This window comes from Penaeus monodon, chromosome 14, assembly GCF_015228065.2.
Source record: "Penaeus monodon isolate SGIC_2016 chromosome 14, NSTDA_Pmon_1, whole genome shotgun sequence".
Classification (NCBI taxonomy): Eukaryota; Metazoa; Arthropoda; class Malacostraca; order Decapoda; family Penaeidae; genus Penaeus; species Penaeus monodon.
This window is the reverse complement of record NC_051399.1, coordinates 47,966,368-47,988,478: the sequence shown is the minus strand read 5'-3', so window position 1 is coordinate 47,988,478 and position 22,111 is coordinate 47,966,368. Positions and strand designations below refer to the sequence as shown.

The window sequence follows — 22,111 nt, the reverse complement described above, 5'->3', positions numbered from 1 at the left end:
CTTTTGGTTTCCATTTTAATTTGTATTTGTTGGTTTCATTTAGGTTTCTATAATTGGCCCGAGTAATTAATTTTGTTTTGTATGCAAAACTTGTAGTAATTAATGTTGTCGGTTTGTATTAACCCTTTTCGTTTTATTTTATTTTGCTACTTCATTTCATGTTAATGGATGAGTCATATCCGTCCTTGTAAATGTCTTCAGGTTCCTTTTAATTTCTAGTTTCAGTACATGATTCTTTCCTTTTATGTTTATATTCCCATATCGAATTTGATTTATCTGTTTTATCCCAAATATATCTTGAGTATTAATGTTTACAGTAGTTTTAAGGTTTCAGTTTGGATTCAGTGATGCTAAAGAAACTCGGAAATTTTCTGCTGTCAACACGTACAGTAAATAAGTGTATGGAGTTCCTTGACGAAAACTAAGAACCTTTTCATCTATGTGCAACAAGGGTGCTAAATCATAGGGATTGGAGAAGATCGAAGATTGCCCTTCATTTTCTAAGTTTCCCATTTTACTTCCGAAAATCAAAGCAAATGATACCGAACTCATTCCAATAATTTGTTTGCTACGCCTCGTAGAAACGTATTTGTCATTATCAGCTCTTTTCGGTCGGATTTCATGATGTAATGCATATCTCTCCTTTTATTTTCCATTACGTGTTTGGGTAAGTAATTATGCTATCTGTACAATAACCGTGTGCGCCTGGCTTTTGCACCGGAATTGACAGACCACGCTCAATACTCGAGCAAAGAGGTGAGCAATGTTATTCGAGTGCTGCTGATCGGGTCAATTTTAAGTTTTGGGAATACTGGAAAATTAGACCTTCATTTCTATCACAGCCTTGATATTTGAACCATCCAGTGCGTAATGCTGAAAAAAGTGATTGACAACATGTGACCATACGGAAGCGAAGAACGTTCGGTGTTTCGTGATATAGGTCAGTGGTTTTACCTGTCCGGGTGTAAATATACCACGGGTCCAGGGCTAGCGCATAAATTACCCTGGGTCAGGGCGTAGCCCTGGTTTTAGCGATTATTTACCACGGGTCCAGGGGGTAAGCCCCTGGCTAGTCGCATAATAACCAGGGGTCCAGGGGCCTGCCGCCTGGTTTTACCACAGGGAGAGGTGACAGACCCGCTAGGATATAGATCGTAGTGAAACCCACAGGTGGTAGGTTGTTTTATTGGTTAGTGACCTTGTACGATTACCGAGGGTCTGATTTTGAAATCCCTGTTGGATTTTTACCGAAACGAATGGTATTTCCACGCAGAGTTTTTGAAAGTGGCGCGTCGGTCCGTAAGTTGTGAAAGAGGGCGGATGTCCGTAAGAGTTCATTGTCCATTACAAAGCGTTGTGTTTGTGTTTAACATTTATGTTCTGTTTTATTTATTCCCTGTTTCCCACAATTCTATCTACTCATGGCCCTCCCCTGGCTACGGGACTTATCAAATCACATCAATTGTCGGGGAATGCAATACATCATCAATCGTGTCATCTCACGAACAATGATATATATACAATATGTCAGGGAAGACCCGGTGTCATTTTCGGAAAATTAACCGAAACTCAATGTACAACTACATTATGAAAGAGCATCTCGAAATCCTCTGGATTATGAACAAACCACCAGCTTGGGCACCAAATGTGAGGAGACCCGGCTGTCGCCAAATGTCAAAGAGGGGAGTGTCTTAGTGCAGGTGAATGAATAGGGTCTTGGCTTGTGGGTTTATTATGGAAGGTAGATGTTAAACCCCTGTATCCTCGGGGTCGAGGACGTGGTGGTAGAGAGGAGACCCTGTGTGGCTTCGTCTGTCTGACTAGACGTGTTCTTCAATGTGGCGGCTGCCTCGAGGCAGGTGTTAGTTCGCCCGAAGTGCCCAGAGTGAATGCATTGCGACATTTTGCGCCGCTCAAGGCGGAACTTGTTACAGGAAGGTAGCTGCTGGAGACAGAAGTTTGAAGCCTACCATCCGGTCTTGGAGGTTGTTGTTTACAGATTCCATCTCGGGGTCTGAAGAAAAGGAGAGGAGGGTTGAAGAAAGAAAGAAGCAAAGCGTGAACTCAGCGCATATGAAGACACGTGAACGGAAGCGAAAGGAGGTCAGGTCAAGTGGAAGGATCAGGAGGTCTACGCGAATGGTGGCCGGCACAAAGGAGTAGATGAGACTGTCGGCAGGAGAAAATCCGCTGATCAAGTTGAAATTAGGCAGCAGCTTAATGAAGGATTCCACCAGTCTACGGGTGTGGACATAAGCTGAAAGAATTCTCGCAGCTGACCAATCCATCTGATAACCTGTGTTCCACTGATGGCAGAAGAGGACGTTGTTGTCACCTAAATACCCAGCGTGTTTATTTTGAGACAGACGCTTAGTGAGACTGGCGCCTGCCTTACCAAAATACTGCTTATCACAGAAACCATAAGGAACTGCATAGATGCCCACCTTGGGGGTAGAGGGAGGGCTATTGTGGACCAGGTTACGACGGAGTTTTTACCTAGCGAAAGGAGGGCATGGTGAGAACGGGCAGGTGAGGAGTATCTTTAGGAGAAGAGTTTCTTTAAGAGAGTTGTGGTGGTAGAAGGTACGCCGCGCCCTGGGTAACGTCGTGAACATGACGAGGATAGCCCAGTTTAGAAAATGAATGACGCAGGAAATCGATCTCTCCTTCTAGGTACTGAGGGTCACAGATGGCAACACTTGCAGTGGATGGTATTAGAAGTTTGTGGAGAAAAGTAGTAAATTCTCTAATTATCTTTTCTCTTAACGAGAGCATGATCACATATTGAAAAGTTTAATTATAATGCGACTTATTCATACTCCTTAAAAAGACTAAAGTACTTTTAATTTTCTTTAAAATCTGGGAGAAATTTTTATTTACAGATGCAAGGGAGGCGTGGAGGGAAGGACACATTCCTAAAGGGGGCGTGGTAGTTAAGAGGTTAAGGACTACTGCTCTAGGGTGTCCAAGAGCAGCTTGTCAGCCTCCCATTCCACCTTGAAACGGATGGAGGGGGAGAGTTCAGATCCGTCAGAAAATCCGAGAACTTGGCAGGGCCATGAGGCCAGAGAGCAAAGACTTCGACATACCTCAGCCAAACCGAAGAACGAAGGGAGATAGAAGGGAAAAGCTCATACTCGAAGTACTCCATGAACATGTTTGTCTGGACTGGAGAGAGGAGAGCCCATAGCAACACCGAACGTCTGGGAGTAAAAGCAACTCCCAAATGCAAGGGAATTGCACTCCACACGCAGACAAAGCAGCTGGAGAAAGACGGCGGTGAGCAGAGGGAGACGAGGATCCTCGGCGGGGAGCTTCCTCGGAAGGAAAGCGAGGACGTCATCAAGCAGGGCTATGGTGAATAGAGACTCGACATCCAAGGTCACCCTGGTTGCCGACGAGAAACCAAGAACACGGGATATCAGGTGCTGAGAGCAGCGAAGGTGAGCAGGAGAGGAGGTGCCAAGAAGGGGCAAAGATTGCGAAATTTGTCTCAACATTTTGGTTCCGGAATGATTTGCTTGGAGACGTCTCACCCTCCAAATGGACAAGTTTATTTTCTTTGTCTGTTGGAGTGTGCGTGTGCGTGTGCGTGTGCCCAGACAGCCAGGCGGGAAGGTGAATTTGCACCTGCAGTCTCGTTTCCCAATGGGCCCAAACCTACGTATCGGAGAGAAAGGCGAATGTGTTAAAAATATAATACAATAGATTAGATATTCCCATGTTTGCCCTTCGAACAACCATTTTCTATCACAAACTCATAATAAACTCGGCAGTATCATTGAGAAGGTCAGCCACGTACTCTATATATATAACCATCCAAGAGATAACCAGCTGCTTTATCTTTATCAGTAAGTGCCCAGATAGTCTTTCATAAGGAACTCCCATCAATTAAAGTAGGTCTTGGTAATTCTGTTATAAATTATTGTTTTGGGAATATAATTTCAGTTTCGTATTCATGCTGTCGATAGATGGGTGAATTCAGGGACGTTGTTCTATGACTGATGTTATAAAATTAAGGGATAAGAATGCTTTGTAAAAAGCATTGAAAAAGGACCTTGTTCCTCCCTGCCTAAGTATACATGGTGGTGTTGGCCTTCGCTGAAGCGCCGGCAGGATTTATCACTAGGTTAAGTTATTGCATTCGTGGGTTTTATTTTTTAATTGCCTTTGCTATGTTGTGTGAAAAGTCTGTGTAATTCTTCAATTTGATTGATTCCTTTAACTGCTTGGCTTGTACAGTTTGCAGGCCTGGAAATAAAAGTTTTACCAATTTGTGCTGCAACAGGTGGAAACAGTGGTGTGTGTTGCAATTGCATGTATGTATAAATATGAGTCTCTCTCTCTCTCTCTCTCTCTCTCTCTCTCTCTCTCTCCTCTCTCTCTCTCTCTCTCTCTCTCTCCTCCTTCCTCTCTCTCTCTCTCTCTCCTCCTCCTCCTCTCTCTCTCTCTCCTCCTCCTCTCTCTCTTCTCTCTCTCTCTCTCTCTCTCCTCTCTCTCTCTCTCTCTCTCTCTCTCTTCTTCTCTCTCTTCTGTCCTCTCTCTCTCTCTTCTCCATCTTCTCTTCTCTCTTTCTCTCTTCTTTCTGCTCTGCAGTGCTTTCTTGCTCAGTATCTCCTACCTCTTCTCTCTCTTCAATCGCCTCTCTTTCTCTCTCTCCCTCTATATCTCTCTTCACTCTTGCAGAACTCTAGTTCTCATTCTCCTTCTAATCTTCTTCAACCCGTGATTCTCTGCATAATCTCGCATTCTCTTTGCATGTCTGATCTCCTCCTAGTTTCCCCTCTCTTCTCCATTGTCTTTCTCTCTCATGCATCCTTGTCATGCCTTTCCTCTTCTCCTACTCGCTCTCCTCTCTCTCACATTGTCTTCTCTCTCTGTTACTCATCTTCACATGTCTGTCTCCTCTGCTTTCCATCCTCTCTTATTTCATTCTCAATTTTTTTTGTTCAGATATCATCTTCAATTTACTCTCTTAGTGCACCATACTCCAAAGATTAACTAATGCTCCTTCTATTTCTCATCAATCAAATTCCTTTAACTTGTATTCAACGGTAATCTGACATTGATCATTGAGATCTTAAAAATATTCCTTAATTAAGCAAATCACTGATACTAAGTCAAATCCAGTGAGCCATTATGTTTACTGCCTTCCCACAATGATTTACTTTTCTATGATCTTCTTACACTATAATGCTCTGTACTCAAGTTCACTCGTGAGCATTACTCAGGTATCTCACATGTCTCGCTTAATTACCCTTTTCCTTGATTTTTACTTTATCTTATATTGCTGTTACTAATGTCTATAACATAGTAATTATAATGTCTATAATAAAATTAACCCCATCGATATTCATAGCATTAGTCAAAAAAAAAGAAAAAAAAAGACTCCTTTGTGGCTAAGCACTAGCAGAGCCATTTATGTGCAGACATATTAAAAAAAAAAAAAGGATCACCGTATTTTCTTGTCTGCATTGAGTTAACTGTAGGAAACCGTCTGCAGAAAGTGAAGACAAGGCTACAATTCCATATTAAAATTACACCTGCAGAGGCTCAAGAGCTCACTGTAGTCTATCCCTTGATCACTCCAGTGAAAGGGAAGTAAATTTCCACCATGTATATTCTATCATGAAAGAGCTTATTGACCTCCCTGGTGATATGATAAATTAGGAACCATTGCTAGCTCCAACTTGCCAGATATATGTGGTGAAGGTTCATTGTTCCTCACTGAAGTAGTCATAGTCAAGAACTACCTGTGCATGGGGTGTTAGAAGTCAGGGTAGTTGGGCATCGTGCACCCAACAGAATATCTGTGACAATAAATACCATTAATTGCCCAACACTTTTTTGAGTGTTTTTGTCAGGTCATCTAACACCCTTTGGGCTTGACTGCGGCAGATGGGTGCAAATCGAGGTTCAAGAATTAGCTATCAAATTAGCTTGTGATGGTCACTGTAGCATATTTATTGCACATTGTTTCCTACTAGTACTATTTTCTTTTATGGGGTTTTAGATATGAAATGTCTGTACCATCTGCTATTAGTTATTTTCAAGTCTGTCACTGTTTTTTAATCTTGTGTGTTTTGTTAGCATTCTTGTTAGGCAGACCCCTAGTTTTCTCTTCTTTTATTTATAATATCTTGTCCATGGTTGTGGTTGGTCATTTCTTATTTGATAGTCTTTTGTGGTTAGGACTCTGGATCAGTTTCCCAAATCTTCTGGATGTTTACTTTTATTCCTTTTACAATGTTTCTAGTGTTTTGAGATACATTTATGGGATTTGTGTTGTGAGCTTTCTTTGGTGCTAAGTCTGCAAGTTCATTGGCCTTTATGCTTTGTGCTGGGATCCATTGTATTATGATTTTCAGATTCTGGTTTGTTAGTGTGTATACTATTGTTTGTATGTCTCATATTAATTTTGTCACCTTTGGTTTGTGATTCTTTAATGTGAGTAGGGGTGATTTTGAATTTGTGAATGTCATTGTTTGTTATTTTGTTGGGGATACATGTTAGGCCTTGCTTTACAGAGTAGAATTCAGCTTACAGTATCTATCATTGAAATGTGTCCTTGATATGGTGAGACTGGTCACTTACATAGACCATGGCTGATGTGGAGTTAGGAATTTTGTATTTTAGAAGAAAATGTATTTTTTTTAAATGTGTGTGTGATGTTTTCAATCAAATGAAAATAATTTTGTATTAGTTAATCTGCTACATTTTTTGTTAAGCCTTCCATAGAATTTGTTTGTGTTGTGGGATATATCATACCAGGGTGTTATGGTCTGAAGTTTGGTGTAATGTTTAACTTTAGATTAATCTTTTCAATGCTCTGTAAATGAGTTTCTCTTTTAAGGTTATATTCCCATAGCTATTTCTTTAGTTGTCAGTTGTTTTAGTGGTGTATCATTTTGTTTATTTATTATCTTTATGTGCATGTTTTTTGTTTTGTTTTTTATTAAAGCTATGGTTTGCCATTGCTTTTAATATAATAATTGGTGTTGATTTGGAACATTCTGTCTGCTCATTGCTCCATTTTGTAATTTTGTTTCAGGGACCGATCTTCTATTTGTGTTTTATGTAGGTTTTTTAAAATTATCATTGCTTCTCTGTTTGCACCCCAACTTGGGTGACAATTTATTTATTATATTTATTATGTTTAGGACTTTTTTTTTTTTCAGGCACTTTGGTTCATTGAATATCAGTCTTATTATATGCTATTTGCGGAGAATACTACTTCTCTATTATTTATATTTATCTTTGGTATTTGTATTATCATATATGAAATGCATCATTTAATTTTTTTGATAAATCTATTTTTGAATCCTATTTATTAGACTATTTTGAGATTTTTCTTAATTATACTGATTTTATTCTGTGTATCCTTTGACTTTTTAAATGTGATGTCTGATACCTCTAAATCTGGCATTGGTAAGCCGAAGAGGGTTTGGCTTACTGGGGACCCTTGGGTTTTGGCTTACTGGGGACCCTTGCGGTACTCCCCTTATATTTTCTTTTTCTGTGTGCTATCTCCTGTTGCCATTTGGAAAGTCTTGTCCTTTGGAAAATGAGAGATAAAGTTTAGTGGTGAATCTGTAATTCCCATTTTTGCAGCTTTGATCAGTATTGCTTCATGGTTTGCAGAACTAAAATCAACATAACATAATGCATTTTCAAAACCTGTATCTTTATTAATTTGCAAATCCGTTATTTGCATTGCATCAATTGTGGTCTGATTAGGTCTGAAGCCTATTTGAACTTACTCATTTTCTTATGTTTGTAACCACAAAACAATTTTTGTTTATTATATTCTCAAAAAAAAAAATTGGTAGGCCTGATATTCTGCTACAAAAGAGTAGGATTGCTATTCTTTAGGGTTTTTATTTATTTTGGTATTACATTGACTCCTCTTTCTTTGTTTTTTGTTCATCTGGGAGCCTGTTAATCCTGATATTTCATCAGGTTATATGCTTTTTTGTTTTTTTCATTTGCTACATCTTGTTTTAACTTTATCTGTAGTTCTTTATGAAGTTCCTTAGTATCTGGGAGTTTTTAGTAATGTCTTTTGATTCTTTTAAAATTCTTCTTTAAATAAGTCTAGCCTTGATTTTCTGTCTGATATTGGTGTCATTATGAATGATTGGATCTTGTATTGTTAGTTTTAACTGGTAAAGCTTGAAAAGGTTCCATACTTTTCTTGCAGGTGTTTTAAAGTCATGTGAGGCACAGAAGTTTTCCTATGATTTTCTCCTTTTTTTCTGTTTATTTTTAATACAGCTACTGATAACTTTTCTACACTGTAATAGGTTTTCTTGATTTTTTCCCCCTATTTGTCATAAACTGTTTCTTTGTTTTATTACTTTACTACAATGTTTGTTCTACCATGGTTTATTTGGCTTATTAATCATATTGTAATTTCAAATCTAGAATATTTTATACATGTGGTTTTTAACAATTTGTTTTTTTGAATGATTCTATATATTCAGTATCTTTACTTTTTGTCTTTTTAGTATTTCCTCCACCCTTTCTGTATAAATTTCCATCTCTCTTTTGTTACTGGGTTTCTTGAGAAGTTTTCTTTTATGATGCTTGGTAAATGGTCACTTCCGAAATTTCTACCTCTTAGTGACTTAACGTGGGTGAGGCTGCTTGAAAGTCAATGGTGCTTCCTTTTTTCATTACTGAGATCTACTCTTGCAGTTTGACCTGGAGGTGTTAGTAAAATTTTATTATTTTGACAAATAAGTTCAACTACATTTTTCCCTGTTGTATTTGGTAATCTAGGATTTAGATTTGGGATCCATAATGTATGAAGTGCATTAAAATCTCCTATAGACTAATTAATTTTGGTTCATCAACTTGTTTTGTGTAATACTCTCATGCTTCTTTAGTTATTTTTTTGCATGGCTTGTAAATAATTATTAAATTTAGCCATTTACTTCAGTAATTGAAATTTATTCCCAGTGTTTCATTTTTCTGTATAAATCTGTCCCTTCAATTATTCATGAGCTAAAATTATAAATCCTTTTTTATACAAAAGGCTAAACTCCCTCCAATTTGTTCTCTTCTATCTTTTCTTTTACCTCTGACCCTTGCTAGTGCTCTATACTACTTATTACCCTTGTTAGCACTCCTTTGAGTGGAAATGATGAACAAGTTGAGGATATATCACATATGTTCATGTATAGGCTCTGGATAACAGATTTATTTTTACACTCTGGGGAGCAGGCTTTGTTTGATTAAGAGTAATAATTATGCGTTTATGTACGACTTCACTCTTATAAGATTCACTGGCAATATTATTTCAAATGGTTATTTCAAACACAAACAGTAACTTTATACATTTAATAGAGATTACTTGTACTGACAAATTTGTGACTCCTGGTGAGTATAATGTTTCCTCTTGGAGATACGAAATGCTGTAGACTCAGTTCAAGGTTACTTAGTTCATGTCACACAAGATCCAGTACAGTATTCTTGGTGGGTAAATGGATCCACCAAGAATAGCTTATTTTGATCATGGAGTTCCCCTGAACTACTATTACCTTTCCCATACAACCATTGAAAACCAGTACCATGGTGTATAATGGTCTCCGTGGGTCAGGATTACCCTTAAAGTACCTTTATAATACTACTACCATAACTCTGGCCGTTGACATTTATAATTGTATCATAATTTTGTGAATCAAATTCATTTTTTTCTTTTAACCAGGTCTTGCATAGTCCTATTGATTTTGGTTGTTCTTTATACATCTAATATTCCAAGTCTTTTCATTCAAAACTAAAATTCTAGAGAAGGATTGTATTCATATAAATATTTCAATATTTCATTTATATCTGGAGTTAAATCTTTTATAGTTTGTATAATTACCATCATTATTTGTATCAGAATTCATGTTGATTATTATATTTGATATCACGTTGATAATATTATTTTATTACTGTATTTAACCATGAGATTTGTCTGATTTTTTTTATTATTTTTTTTTCATTTCCTATTGGAGTTCTGTCTTTTACTGGTGTTGGTAGAGGCTGTTTTAGCTATGTTTATGTAACCTTTTTTTATTTTATTTATTCACTTTTTTTATGTTTAAGTTTGAACTTGGCTCAGTGCTGTGATGTATTCTGTTTGTGTGTGTTATAGGCTTCTATATGTTTGTGTGATTTTGAAGAGGCTTGAATACATGAAATTTTTTTTTGATTTCCAAAATTCTGGATGTTATGTTTTTTGCATTTACATTTTTTGGCCTTTCTGTAGTTTGCATGAATTTGTTAAAGTGGTTGATCTCCATGATGATGAAAGCAGGGTTCTTTATTTGGTTATTGTTTATTTGCAATCGTGTTTAAATTGCAAACTACATTTACTACATCTTGTTTTTGTTTTTTTGTGTCAAGATCCCTTGCTCATAACGTAGAACCTTAAACATTTGGTATTGGGGAAAGTATATTGATAAATTAAATTAAGATGTATACCCTATTGCTATAATTCCTCGTAATGTTATCCATAGGGACTTTGTTGGAACCCATTTCATTGTCTTTTTCTTTTGTTTTTTTTTTCTTAAAGTATTTCAATTATTTCAAAGCCTACACCTTAGGTTTTTATTTGAGGTCGGTTGTTTACAAATGTATTTCCCAGTCTACCCGTTTTATAGGTTCTGTAGTTTTAATTTTGTGATTTCATTTACTACAAACCTTATGGCCTTCCTGGTACTTAATACTCTCAGGGAAAGGTTAAAGGTCATACAGATTTTGCCAAGCATGTCTCACCAGCTTACTACCATGTGCTCTTGCAAATGAGGGATATACTTCTCATCTTCTTGTTTCAAGGTGATGGTGGATGATCCTCGGCCTTCTAGGGGTGTTTCCTCACCTGAGGAATGCTCATGAGCCCTTGATTTATCTGTATCTCCATTCATCCCTGACTTCTATGCTCCAGTTCACGGACAATAAAGTGGAGCACAATTCAGAGGATCGGCTCTGAAAATTACAACTGGTGCTCAAAGTCCTGGATGACTATATCCATTTGTTTTTTGTACCAAATAAGACCTTCACTGTGAATGAGAGCTTGTGGGCCTTCAAGGGGGCAGCATCATGCCCAGCATTGCAACCTGAGCAAGCAAGCAAGGTGGGGCCTGATGGTCTATGAGCTCTGCTTGTCTGATGGTCCAGAGGCAGGGTACACAGCAGCCTTCAAAATCTACACAGGGCAGGATCATAGGGAGTACCCCACTACCATGAAGGCTGTCATCGACCTGATGGAGAAGGCAGAGCTGTTTGACAAGGGATACGAGTTGCACATAGACAACTGGTATTCCTCTCCAACTCTCTTCAACTACTTGCATGCCCGAAAGACCAGTACTGATGGTACAGTCCGTACTAAGGGGTAAAGGGGTAAAGATAGTTTAGGATAGTATGGTGATGATACATGTAAAGAAGGGGTAGGGTAGAGAGTGTGAGTAAAATCTCAAAGGAAGATGTCCATAGGGTAAGGTCGAGATTAGTGAAAAGAGAAAAGGGAGTAAAGGTGACCAGAACAGTTTCAGGAAAGTCAGGAGGGAGAGAATCCAGGGAAGGTGGTTATTAACCCTTTGCCGACGGGTGGCATGTACGCACATGCCATGGCATGGCGGGACCATCTGCCGGGGGCACGTACGCACATGCCATAGTGTATGTATGGACATACCATGGTGTTTTTTTTGTTACAATCACGGCAAAAGATTATCTCTTTGCTCCCATTCCCTCTACACTCAAAGTAAATGGTGACTTCCATCCTCCTACTCATTCCCCCTACACCCCTTCCTCCCACTACCCCCCAGCACATTCCATTCCCCCCCTGTTTCATGTGCATCAATTCCACCCCCCCCCCCCCCTCTTTCCATATTATCATTTCCACAAGACCCTGGATACACATTTGATTCTTAACCCGTTTCAGACGAGTAGTATTCATAGTGGCCCGGGCCTCACTGCCAGGGGCTTATATCGTCGCCCTAGCATGCGCGACCACTCATGCCAAATACCAGCACCCCATGCCGTTTCTTCGTAATACTACAAAGATATGTTGTATTTTCAGTTTTCATTATTTTTTAAAGTCTCTACTTGCCAAACTTCCTGATAAATCGAGACTGAAGGGTATTTTTGTTGTTATATAGACTCCATAATTGATCATTATTCGGTCTATAGTCTGAAGAAATAAGCAGTGTGAGGCATCATGGAGTTGAAATCGTCGGTTTGTTGCATATTTCCCCCCCCCCCCAGTTGCATGGTAAAAATGAGTGTTAAAACCGACTTACTCACACTTTCACTGGCAGAAAAATAATCTTTTGCCGTGATTGTAATAAAAAAAAACTCATGGCATGTCCATACATACTCTATGGCATGTGCGTACATGCCCCCGGCAGATGGTCCCGCCATACCATGGCATGTGAGTATATGCCACCTGTCGGCTAAGGGTTAAAATTGTCTGTTTTACTTGTCAAGAGTTATTGCATTTAATGAAATCCCTTTTGAATTTAGTATAAGAGTAATCATAAGCTCTGAAAACCATATAACCAGCAGTCAGTCTACACAAGTCTTCTTCCCTCCCCAGCTTTTAATCTTAGGGAAAAATTAGTAATATCTGATACTTTGGAATCATTTCAGGAAACCTGCAGGCTGGAGAGCTCGGTTTTGCAGCTTTGCCGGGAAAAGAGGTTAACTTCAGGGAATCGCTTGAACGATCAATACAATATGCAAAGGCACTTGGCTGTGGCAAGTATGATTAACTTAATTTTTTTAATGCATCCTCATTTCTCTTACTTCTTACATAACTCTTTTTGTCAAGGTATCTAACTTGTATTAAGATGAACAAAGAAATATTTAATGTTATTCATCAATATTATTGGACTGAAAATAATATATTGAGAGACAATCTAACATTGCACTGCTAATTCTAAATCAGAGTCATGAAGATCATGAAGGATCTTCAAATATATACATAGTATTTTAAACTGTTCAGACAGTTGATGTCAAAACTCATTGTGAACATTCATACATTTAATTATGCTGACTGTTTACTTGTTGGCATTTTAGAAGCCTAAGAATCAAAATAACATTGAAAATAGTGATATTTTTTCCTATTTGCTAGCTTGTTGGATACAGAAGAGGGCCTGCTATGTTATTCATTTATTGAAACAGGTTGCACATAATGTCTGGACGGAGAAGCAAAGACCACGATGAGGAAACACACTTAGCTACCTTGGAAGCAAATTTAAATCATGCTGTCAGCCGCCTTTCTGCAGAGAATATTATTGGTTTAATTGAACCATTAAACCCTGTATCTACTCCTGGCTATTTCCTCAACAGTTTTGAGACAGGTAAGAATGAATTTTGCTGAAACAGTAATGTGTTTAAAACTTTCAAAACTAATGGATTTTTACTTGAACATAAGATTCATAGTATGTAATAGTGGCATATTTCCACTGTTATTTATTAATTTAGGTCAGATTAAGCTAATAAGCACTAATCCTGTTACTCTCAAAATTTCTTTCCTTGGGATAATGTAAAAAGAGACTCAATAAACAGAAATCTTTACATTTCTTAGCTTTTTGAGAAAATATATCAAGAAATGATATCATGATTACAAAAGGTTTTTTTTCTGTAGCCCAGTTGTTGATAGAGAAGATCAACTCACCCCATCTGAGGCTGCAGCTAGACATATTTCACATGCAGATGATATGTGGCAATGTCACCAACAATATCAAGAAGTTCATGCCTATTGTGGGTGAGTAAAGGGTATTGAATATAAGCATGAAATGCATGTGCATAGCTCCCACGCCCATGTAGACTTTAGACAAGACATCTGTAAGGTGTTAACTTAGTTGCAACTTCTTTAAAATTCCCTTGGCTGCTCTAAGAATGTTTTTCATTCTTAGAGTAGTTGATCGTGTAAAAAAAAAAAAAAAAAAAAAAAGTACCGTTATATTGTATAGACTTTGCTTGGGGGAAGAACTGTGCTGGAAAGTTCAAATCTTTATTGGTTGACAGTCATGGGCATAACCATTCTTTTACATCTTCAGTAACCCTGCTAAAAATCTGACATACATTCCCTTGGTATAAATTATATTATTTTACTGTATTTGAAGTTGTAGGTTCAAGCTTGGCTAAAGTTTCATCCTTAGTCATTTGGGTGTGTTGTATGCAGGGTACTTTTCATCTTAGTCACTAATAAGTATATAAGGATAAAAAGTCATTCTACAAGTTGAGACATTAAGGCAGTTAATGATCTTGGAAAATCTTCCATTTTTTCTCATTCATATCCACTGCCACTTTACTCAGAAATATGTACAACTCTTCGCTAGAATCAAAAAGGTCCTCTCTGTTATGCCACTAGATAATTATTTCTTGACTGGAATACACATGGCATGAATAATAAAAAACAATACAATTATAACCAATTTTTTAGATTTAATGATCACCTTGATATATTTGAGTTTAATTATGGCACTCATATTTTTAGATTAATGAAGGGTGCAAATCATACACAAAATACAAATTCAACAACAAAATTTATTAAACATTATATTTCATATTTTATCCAATAGCAACATAACAAATCCTGTCTTAATTTATAAAGAACAATTAATAAACACAACACCAAATTACAAATAAAATGTCTTGATTGCATGAACAAGCTCCTTGTCCTCTGCCAGGTCAGCTGTCACTGCCATGCATGCATACACCATCCTGCCATAAATACGCTTAATGAATGTCAGTGGCTGTAAAGATAAACAATCATCAATAATACAGCGGAGTGATTATGATATAGAAATTATACGTATGGCAATACATTTGCTATTATGTATAACTATAATTAGTTCATTAATAGAAAAGACTGTATGCTGTGCAACTCCTTTGTCATACATGAGGCCAGATAGCTTAACAGGCACTATTCACAGTAATTATCACCTGTACACTCCTTAGGTTCATGATCACAAAGGCAATATTCTGTGACACCCCATATGCATTACATTAATGTTGACAAGTGATGGAGTTATTGCATCAGGTTGTTTAGAATTGGAGAGGCCTGTTGTCCATAAAACTATAAAATTATTGAGTTTTATGTGAAAAATACTGGATACCTCTTCTATAACCAAGCATCTAGTTTCACCCTTTCGGCAAACTAATATTTTTTTAAAGAGGAAAAGTCTGGATTTGAGGAAAACTTGAAGGAAATAGTCCCAACTTTTCTGAGTAATGAAAAATCTGTGTTATAGTATATTAAACCAAGAGAGGCTTAAATGCCCAGTCAGTAGATCAGTACATGAGTGCCTTAGCCCACTGAGCATATAGACACTTAATGTGAAGGTATGTGTTTGATTGATGTGCAGTAACACGAGTATATTTCTATAGGTAGCCTATTCCATGTTTTTGTTTGGCACATAGATACCCTCCAATTGCTCTAATCACCCTACACCCTAAACCTCTACAATCTGGATGACATGAACATCATGTCATGAAGAAATTTGGCTTGAGGGGCGGGTGAAGTGAACATGTTGTCATGTGAGAATCTGGCCGTGGGCTGGGGTGATGCAAACTTGCCATAGTGAGCATTTCGGCTGAAGGCTGGGATGACGGGAAAAACGCCACGAGTGCAGAAACACCTTGGAGGGTGATTTGACTTGTTTAGCATTTAGAAAGGGGTTTATTGCATTTTTTTCCATGAATAAACAAGTGTGGAATGTAGTGTTCTTGAGCCATGCCTGGAAGAGTGCCAGCTTCAAGGAGGACACCATATTCATGCTCAGTATCCTATTCCTGGCCATCGTGACCAATGGTGCACATTGCATTATAGAGAATTTATTAATATGGATTTTTTTTTTATTACACAAGTAACAAGTGCAAGAATAAGAAAAAATAACATTGAGTTATGGACTACCTAGAGATAAGGAGTCTATGCAAGGAAAATAAGTCTAGTACCATCTGGATAAAGCAAATCAGATGACGAATATGGAAATTGGAAAATAGCAAAAAAGCTAAGAACACTTATTCATGACAAGAGAAATTAACACTGTAAAAGGTAGACAGTCTTTCAGCTCACATAAGCCTAAAAGCCTGTATTTTGGGCCATGTGAATGCTGGGAAGCATATGGATCCTCATAGGTTAACCCTTTCTCCCTCTTACTAATCCCTATGTTACTCCAATTGCTCCCTTGGCTTACCCTGTTCACTATCAAAGTATTTTATAACGCTTGAAAACCTTTGACGTCTAACCCATTTTATCGTAATTGTTAACTCATTTTAACTTCTGTTGCCACAGTACTTTACCTTAGTGGTATATGACCTTAGTTAGCTAGCATAATTATTTATTAACCATTGGTTATTTAATCTGTGGTTGAGGTTGAGTACACAGAACATTATTTCTTAAATTATACTATTTTTCAGTGTTGAAGTAAAATTTGTTCTCTTAATGATTATTGTGTTACTTTATATATATATATAAACTGATTTAAAAATTGTTAATGTCTTTGTATTTCAGATTAGAAAATGGTTAATTGTTTGGTCTTATCTTACAGTTCCTGCTAGGCCTCTTATAACACACTTATGTGGCAATTAAAGATTTTTAATTATACCCCTAACTGTACAACAATAGATTGCATTAGGATAAATTAGTTAGGAGGTGATATGCTTCAAGGCTATAGATAATAGCAGCTAACTCAATATAAAATTCCACACTATTTTAGGCCTGGCATGATGTATGTGGTCCTTCCAGTCAAGTTTACAGTCTAACTTACAAATTATTTTTGTGTTCTACTGTGGAAGTCTTTTTAAACAAATTCTTTAACAGTGACAACAGGTGTTGATTTGTTTTTGTGGATGATAAGAAGTTGAGATTTCATGTTCACTTATTTAATTTTATCCATGTGTCTATATTCAATTTAGGTCTTCATCAGCTCATGTGATGATAACTTAAGTATATGCACTTCAGGACAAAATACTTCAGATATCTGCAGATTGGATGAATTTGAAGAATCCACAAGAGACAACAATATCTTGTATTGATGTGTGGTAAAAGATAATATTGGTAGGCATTAATGGCAATAAGTACTGGTAGTTATATCTGCTAAGAAGTTTAGTATGTATGAGATGGAAGCCAGTGTGTAACAGGAAATCCAGTTATCTGTGATACTATATTGCCATGATGTCTGGGGTTATGTGGAAAACCAGTTTATGGGCATGACATGTTACAAAAAAAAAAAAAAAAAAAAAAAAATCCTTCATAAATCTTTAGTGGTTATTTCCTATCTTAAAGTGTGTAGTGCTTTCTGGATACCACTATTTTATAGATAACAATTATATCAAAATACAAAATTAAAATATTTTCGCTAAATAATTTTACTACTTACAGATGAATGACAGCAGCTGTTGACTAATTTTCACTCTCCAATCAGGTCATGTGCAGGTTGCCCAGGCACCCCATCGCCATGAACCATCTTGTCCGGGAGAACTCGACTATCCTTACGTTTTTTCAGTTTTACGAGAGGCTGGTAAGTAGCGAGAAGTGTGCCCTAAAACTGAGGATAAAGAATAATAATCAAGTAGTTTGTCACACAATTACTGCATAAATATAAAAATTTGATTATTCAGCTAAGTTAATTTTTTTATTCTATAGAAAACTTACTGAACCTAAAATTATTATTGTTGATCATTAATAATAATAACAAATTCAGTATTACGGTAACTTGATTATACTTATTTTTTTTATGTTCACCCAATAAAAATTAAATTTGTCAATTGCAGGTTATGAGGATTATGTTGGTGCTGAATACAGTCCATCAACAAACTCGGCCAATTCTCTACAGTGGTTGGGGAAATGCCAGTTGCATTTTTAAACTAAAAATAATTTTAAACATGGTATGTTTGTATATATAAATTCTGAAACAAAATACTTGCCCCTGTTCATTGATGCTTTTACCTTTGACCTTATTTTAACCCTTTCCTGACGGGTAGTATTCATAGTGGCCTGGGGGCCTTGTATCGTTGCCCTAGCATGCGCGACCACTCATGCCAAATACCAGCATCCCATGCTGTTGTATTTTCAGTTTTCATTATTTTTTAAAGTCTCTACTTGCCAAACTTCCTGATAAATTGAGACTGAAGGGTATTTTTGTTTTATATAGACTCCATAATTGATCATTATTCGGTCATTAGTCTGTATAAAATAAGCAGTGTGCGGCATCATGGAGTTGAAATCGTCGGTTTGTTGCTTTTTTTTTTTTTTTTTTTTTTTGTTGCATGGTAAAAATGAGTGTTAAAACCGACTTAATCACACTTTCACTGGCAAAAAAATATTTTGCCGTGATTGTAACAAAAAATAACTCATGGCATCTACATACATACACCATGGCATGTACATACATGCCCCCAGCAGATAGTCCCGCCATGCCATGGCATGTGCGTACATGCCACCCGTCAGGAATGGGTTAATCGCATAGTGATATTCCTGACTGACACTCATGTTCATGTTATTGATGATTATGTAATTGTTGATTTTAAAAGTTATATTAAGTCAGGATCACACTGAATATAGTCCTTGCATATTATTTATGGAAAAAAAAAACAAAAAAACTACCCATATAGCTACCCTATCAACATTGAAGCTAATACAACCTGAAATAAATACTGGCAACAAAAGACTGTTATTCCATTAATCTTGTAATTTATGACAATTGCAGTGTGAACATGCATGACTTGGGGATTAGGAGTGTCAGCCAAAAAAAAAAAAAAAATTTTGAAAGAAGGAAACATCCTAAGCTTTAGGAGGGAGTTTACTTTTAGATTTATTTTAATATATTTTATACATTTTGATCCAGTTAAATTTTTAAAAGTATAAGGCAAGTCTTACTTTTTAAAATGAGCGTTATCCTTTACCTAGCAAATTTCGGTTTCATTTTGCATATATTTGCTGGAGAGCTTGCTAAGCAGTAAGTGATTCTAAAATCCTTGTACATTTTTTTCATTACATGATGGAGGGTAATTGGTAATGTGAACAATTGCATATACAATGTAAACAGGAAGAAGAAGAAAATGTGGATCATTTATGTGCACATCCTTCCAAAGCATTAATTAGTGAAGATTCAAGCAGATTACAACCAGAATAAATGTGGAGAAGATGACGTAGATAACCATCAACACAATGCAAATTAAAAATGCAAGAAAGTGATTGCAAAGAAAAACTTACAAAAAAAATGGATGCACTATCAGAAAATCGAAATCACAAATGTTCCCCCAAATCCCGTGATTGTTCGTCATGGGGGTGCTTAGGAGACAGGGACTGAGGCCCAACGTAGGGGATCAGCCCAAGCCTTGGTCCTCAGTCCTCAGCCCTCAACTAATTTTAACCTTATTTTTTCCCCTTTCCCTTTTTCCTTCTCTTATATACCCCCTTCCTCCCCAATTATCATAATCTTTTTAACTCATTTTTACCCTTTCTGCCACATCACTTTTAATGTCTTGCACATTTATTTGTTTTAACCTTTAAATCACAAATGTGAAAACTTCTGAGCTCATTGCAAAAATAAATGAAAAAGTTGTCAAGAACCATTAGATTCCATATGAATCTTGGAGAAAACAAAGTAAACAAAAAAGGAAAGTAACGATTTTAACAAAAATGAAAAGGCATCCAGTGAAACATTCTGCATTTATCACACAGCCAGGAATTGGAGCCAGATTCCTCGTGAAGTGTCTCCTCTTATGTATCCGCCTTTCTTGTCCAGCTAAACCTGAGGGACACTATAGAAAGGCTGATATTGGGTAGGAATTTGACTCTTGCACAAAACTCAACTGGAAACAACTGAAACTTTACTTCGGGTAGATTATCTCAGAACTTCGGCACTGCAACTTGAATACTCACTATATTCTAAAGGTGAGTGTGTTTACTGATGGATCACAATTATGTACACTAATTTGAAGATGGTCATCTCTGATTAGTGACCTAAATGTGTCCCTGCCAACCACACACGCACGCACACGCACACATATAGACACACGCACATATACATACACACACACGCACACACGCGCGCGCACACACACACACACACGTTCACATACACACACACACACACACGTTCACATACACACACACACACACACACACGTTCACATAGACACACACACACGTTCACATAGACACATTTACATAGACACACACACACACACACACACACACACACACACACACACACACACACACACACACACACACAACGTTCACATAGACACGCACACACGTTCACACACACACACGTTCACATAGACACACACACGTTCACATAGACACACACACGTTCACATAGACACACACACCCGTTCACATAGACACGCACACACGTTCACACACACACACGTTCACATAGACACACACGCGTTCACACAGACACACACACACGCGTTCACATAGACACACACACACGCGTTCACATAGACACACACACACACACGTTCACATAGACACACACACCACGTTCACATACACACAACACACACGTTCACATACACATATACACACACGTTCACATAGACACACACACGCGTTCACATAGACACACATGTTCACATAGATACACACGTTCACATAGACACACACACGTTCACATAGACACACACACACGTTCACATAGACACACACGTTCACATAGACACACACACGTTCACATAGAGACACACACAGGTTCACATAGACACGCACACACAGAAACACGTTCACATACACACACCACACACACACACACACGTTCACATAGACACACACACACGCGTTCACATAGACACACACACGCGTTCACAAAGACACAAACACGTTCACATACACACACACCACACACACACACACACGTTCACATAGACACACACACACGCGTTCACATAGACACACACACGCGTTCACATAGACACACACGCGTTCACATAGACACACACGTTCACATAGACACACACACACGTTCACATAGACACACAACATTTCATATTGATAGAAAGCCTGATTTCATTCCATTTGGCTTAACATCAATGCGTAATGTAGATAATCAATACATCCCGTACCCATTCGCTTATCAAAAAACTTATCGTTTAGGCCAGCTATATGTAATCTCTCCGCCCTTCCAACCGATGTGCAGAAGAGTCATATTTGAAAACCTCGGTTCATATGGGGAATCCTCCATCCCAGGTGACACATCGACGTTTAACACTCCAATTTCCTGTGAGGCTTAAAAGTTCACTTGCTGTTCGGGAATGGAGTGGCAACAGGATAAGGCAATATCCTGTTGCCAAATATCACTTATTCCTTTGCCCTGTAGGTGGTGCTGGTTTCTCTCCTGAGGAAGAATAGGAAATGGGTAAGCAAATATTCTTTTACTAGTGTGTTACACACACACACACACATTCACATTCACATTCACATAGACAGACACACACACACACACACGTTCACATAGACAGACACACACGCACACACACACACGTTCACATAGACACATATACACACGTTCACACAGACACAGACACACACAAAAAAAATAACTACAATTCCCTCTTAGTGACCTGGCGACCGCTATCGCTTTCCGTCGCCGAGAGGCTGAAGGCGATAAGGACGGTTATGGTTTATAAAACGGATATGGACGTACTTCAGATTCTTCTCTCTCATGCAAATGCTTACTCTTTCATCTTTTTTTTTCTTTCATTCTGTCCGCCTGTCTCTGAATCTTTCTCTTTCTTTTATTCTTTCCTTTTTCTTCCTTTCCTGATTCTCTTTAGCTTCCGGTTTCTCTATCTCAAGTTTGTGTGCGTGTGTGCGTGCGCGCGCAAGTGCGACTCGCATACCTGTACGAGATGAAACCTTCCTCCTGGTGACTTCACCCGGGAAATTCCAGCGACTTCGGACATCTCCCAGGGATAAACAAAAACTTCCCGAGACTCCCCTCGCCCTCTACGCCGCCACGCAGCCAGGACCTGTCTGATACTAAGCCTCTTGTAACTCGGTGCATCTCTTGATAATAATAAAACAAACAAGCATACAAACTACAGTCGATTCTGTCACAGGCCAACAGCATGATGTTCATAATACGTCTGTGGAAAGAGC

At 37.8% G+C, this 22,111-nt stretch overlaps 1 protein-coding gene and 1 long non-coding RNA gene across 3 annotated transcripts; one reads left to right on the top strand and one right to left on the bottom strand.

The window, feature by feature from the left end:
• The first annotated feature begins 12,596 nt into the window (after positions 1-12,596).
• On the top strand, positions 12,597-17,934 carry LOC119581213 (putative hydroxypyruvate isomerase). Of its 2 annotated transcripts, none has more exons than XM_037929614.1 (5): positions 12,597-12,748; positions 13,171-13,349; positions 13,637-13,756; positions 17,424-17,519; positions 17,773-17,934. In XM_037929614.1, exons 2-5 carry the CDS (start codon positions 13,181-13,183, stop codon positions 17,862-17,864), a joined length of 477 nt encoding a protein of 158 aa, XP_037785542.1. In that variant the 5' UTR covers positions 12,597-12,748; positions 13,171-13,180; the 3' UTR covers positions 17,865-17,934. The 2 variants fall into 2 exon arrangements, with proteins under 2 accessions (XP_037785542.1, XP_037785543.1); XM_037929615.1 differs by having other exon boundaries at positions 12,601-12,744.
• LOC119581214 lies at positions 14,522-22,007 on the bottom strand. Its single transcript, XR_005229445.1, has 3 exons — positions 21,853-22,007; positions 17,379-17,546; positions 14,522-14,718 (listed from the first exon to the last, which is right to left on the bottom strand). It is a non-coding gene; the product is annotated as an uncharacterized LOC119581214 (long non-coding RNA).
• Positions 22,008-22,111: the final 104 nt, after the last annotated feature.

What these genes read in the sequence shown, in the direction of transcription:
- LOC119581213 (XM_037929614.1), top strand. Translation starts at nt 13,181, where the DNA reads ATGTCTGGACGGAGAAGCAAAGACCACGATGAGGAAACACACTTAGCT. An exon ending in CCTCAACAGTTTTGAGACAG is followed by an intron (nt 13,350 to 13,636) that starts GTAAGAATGAAT and finishes TTTTTTCTGTAG; the next exon opens with CCCAGTTGTTGATAGAGAAG. An exon ending in GAAGTTCATGCCTATTGTGG is followed by an intron (nt 13,757 to 17,423) that starts GTGAGTAAAGGG and finishes CTCTCCAATCAG; the next exon opens with GTCATGTGCAGGTTGCCCAG.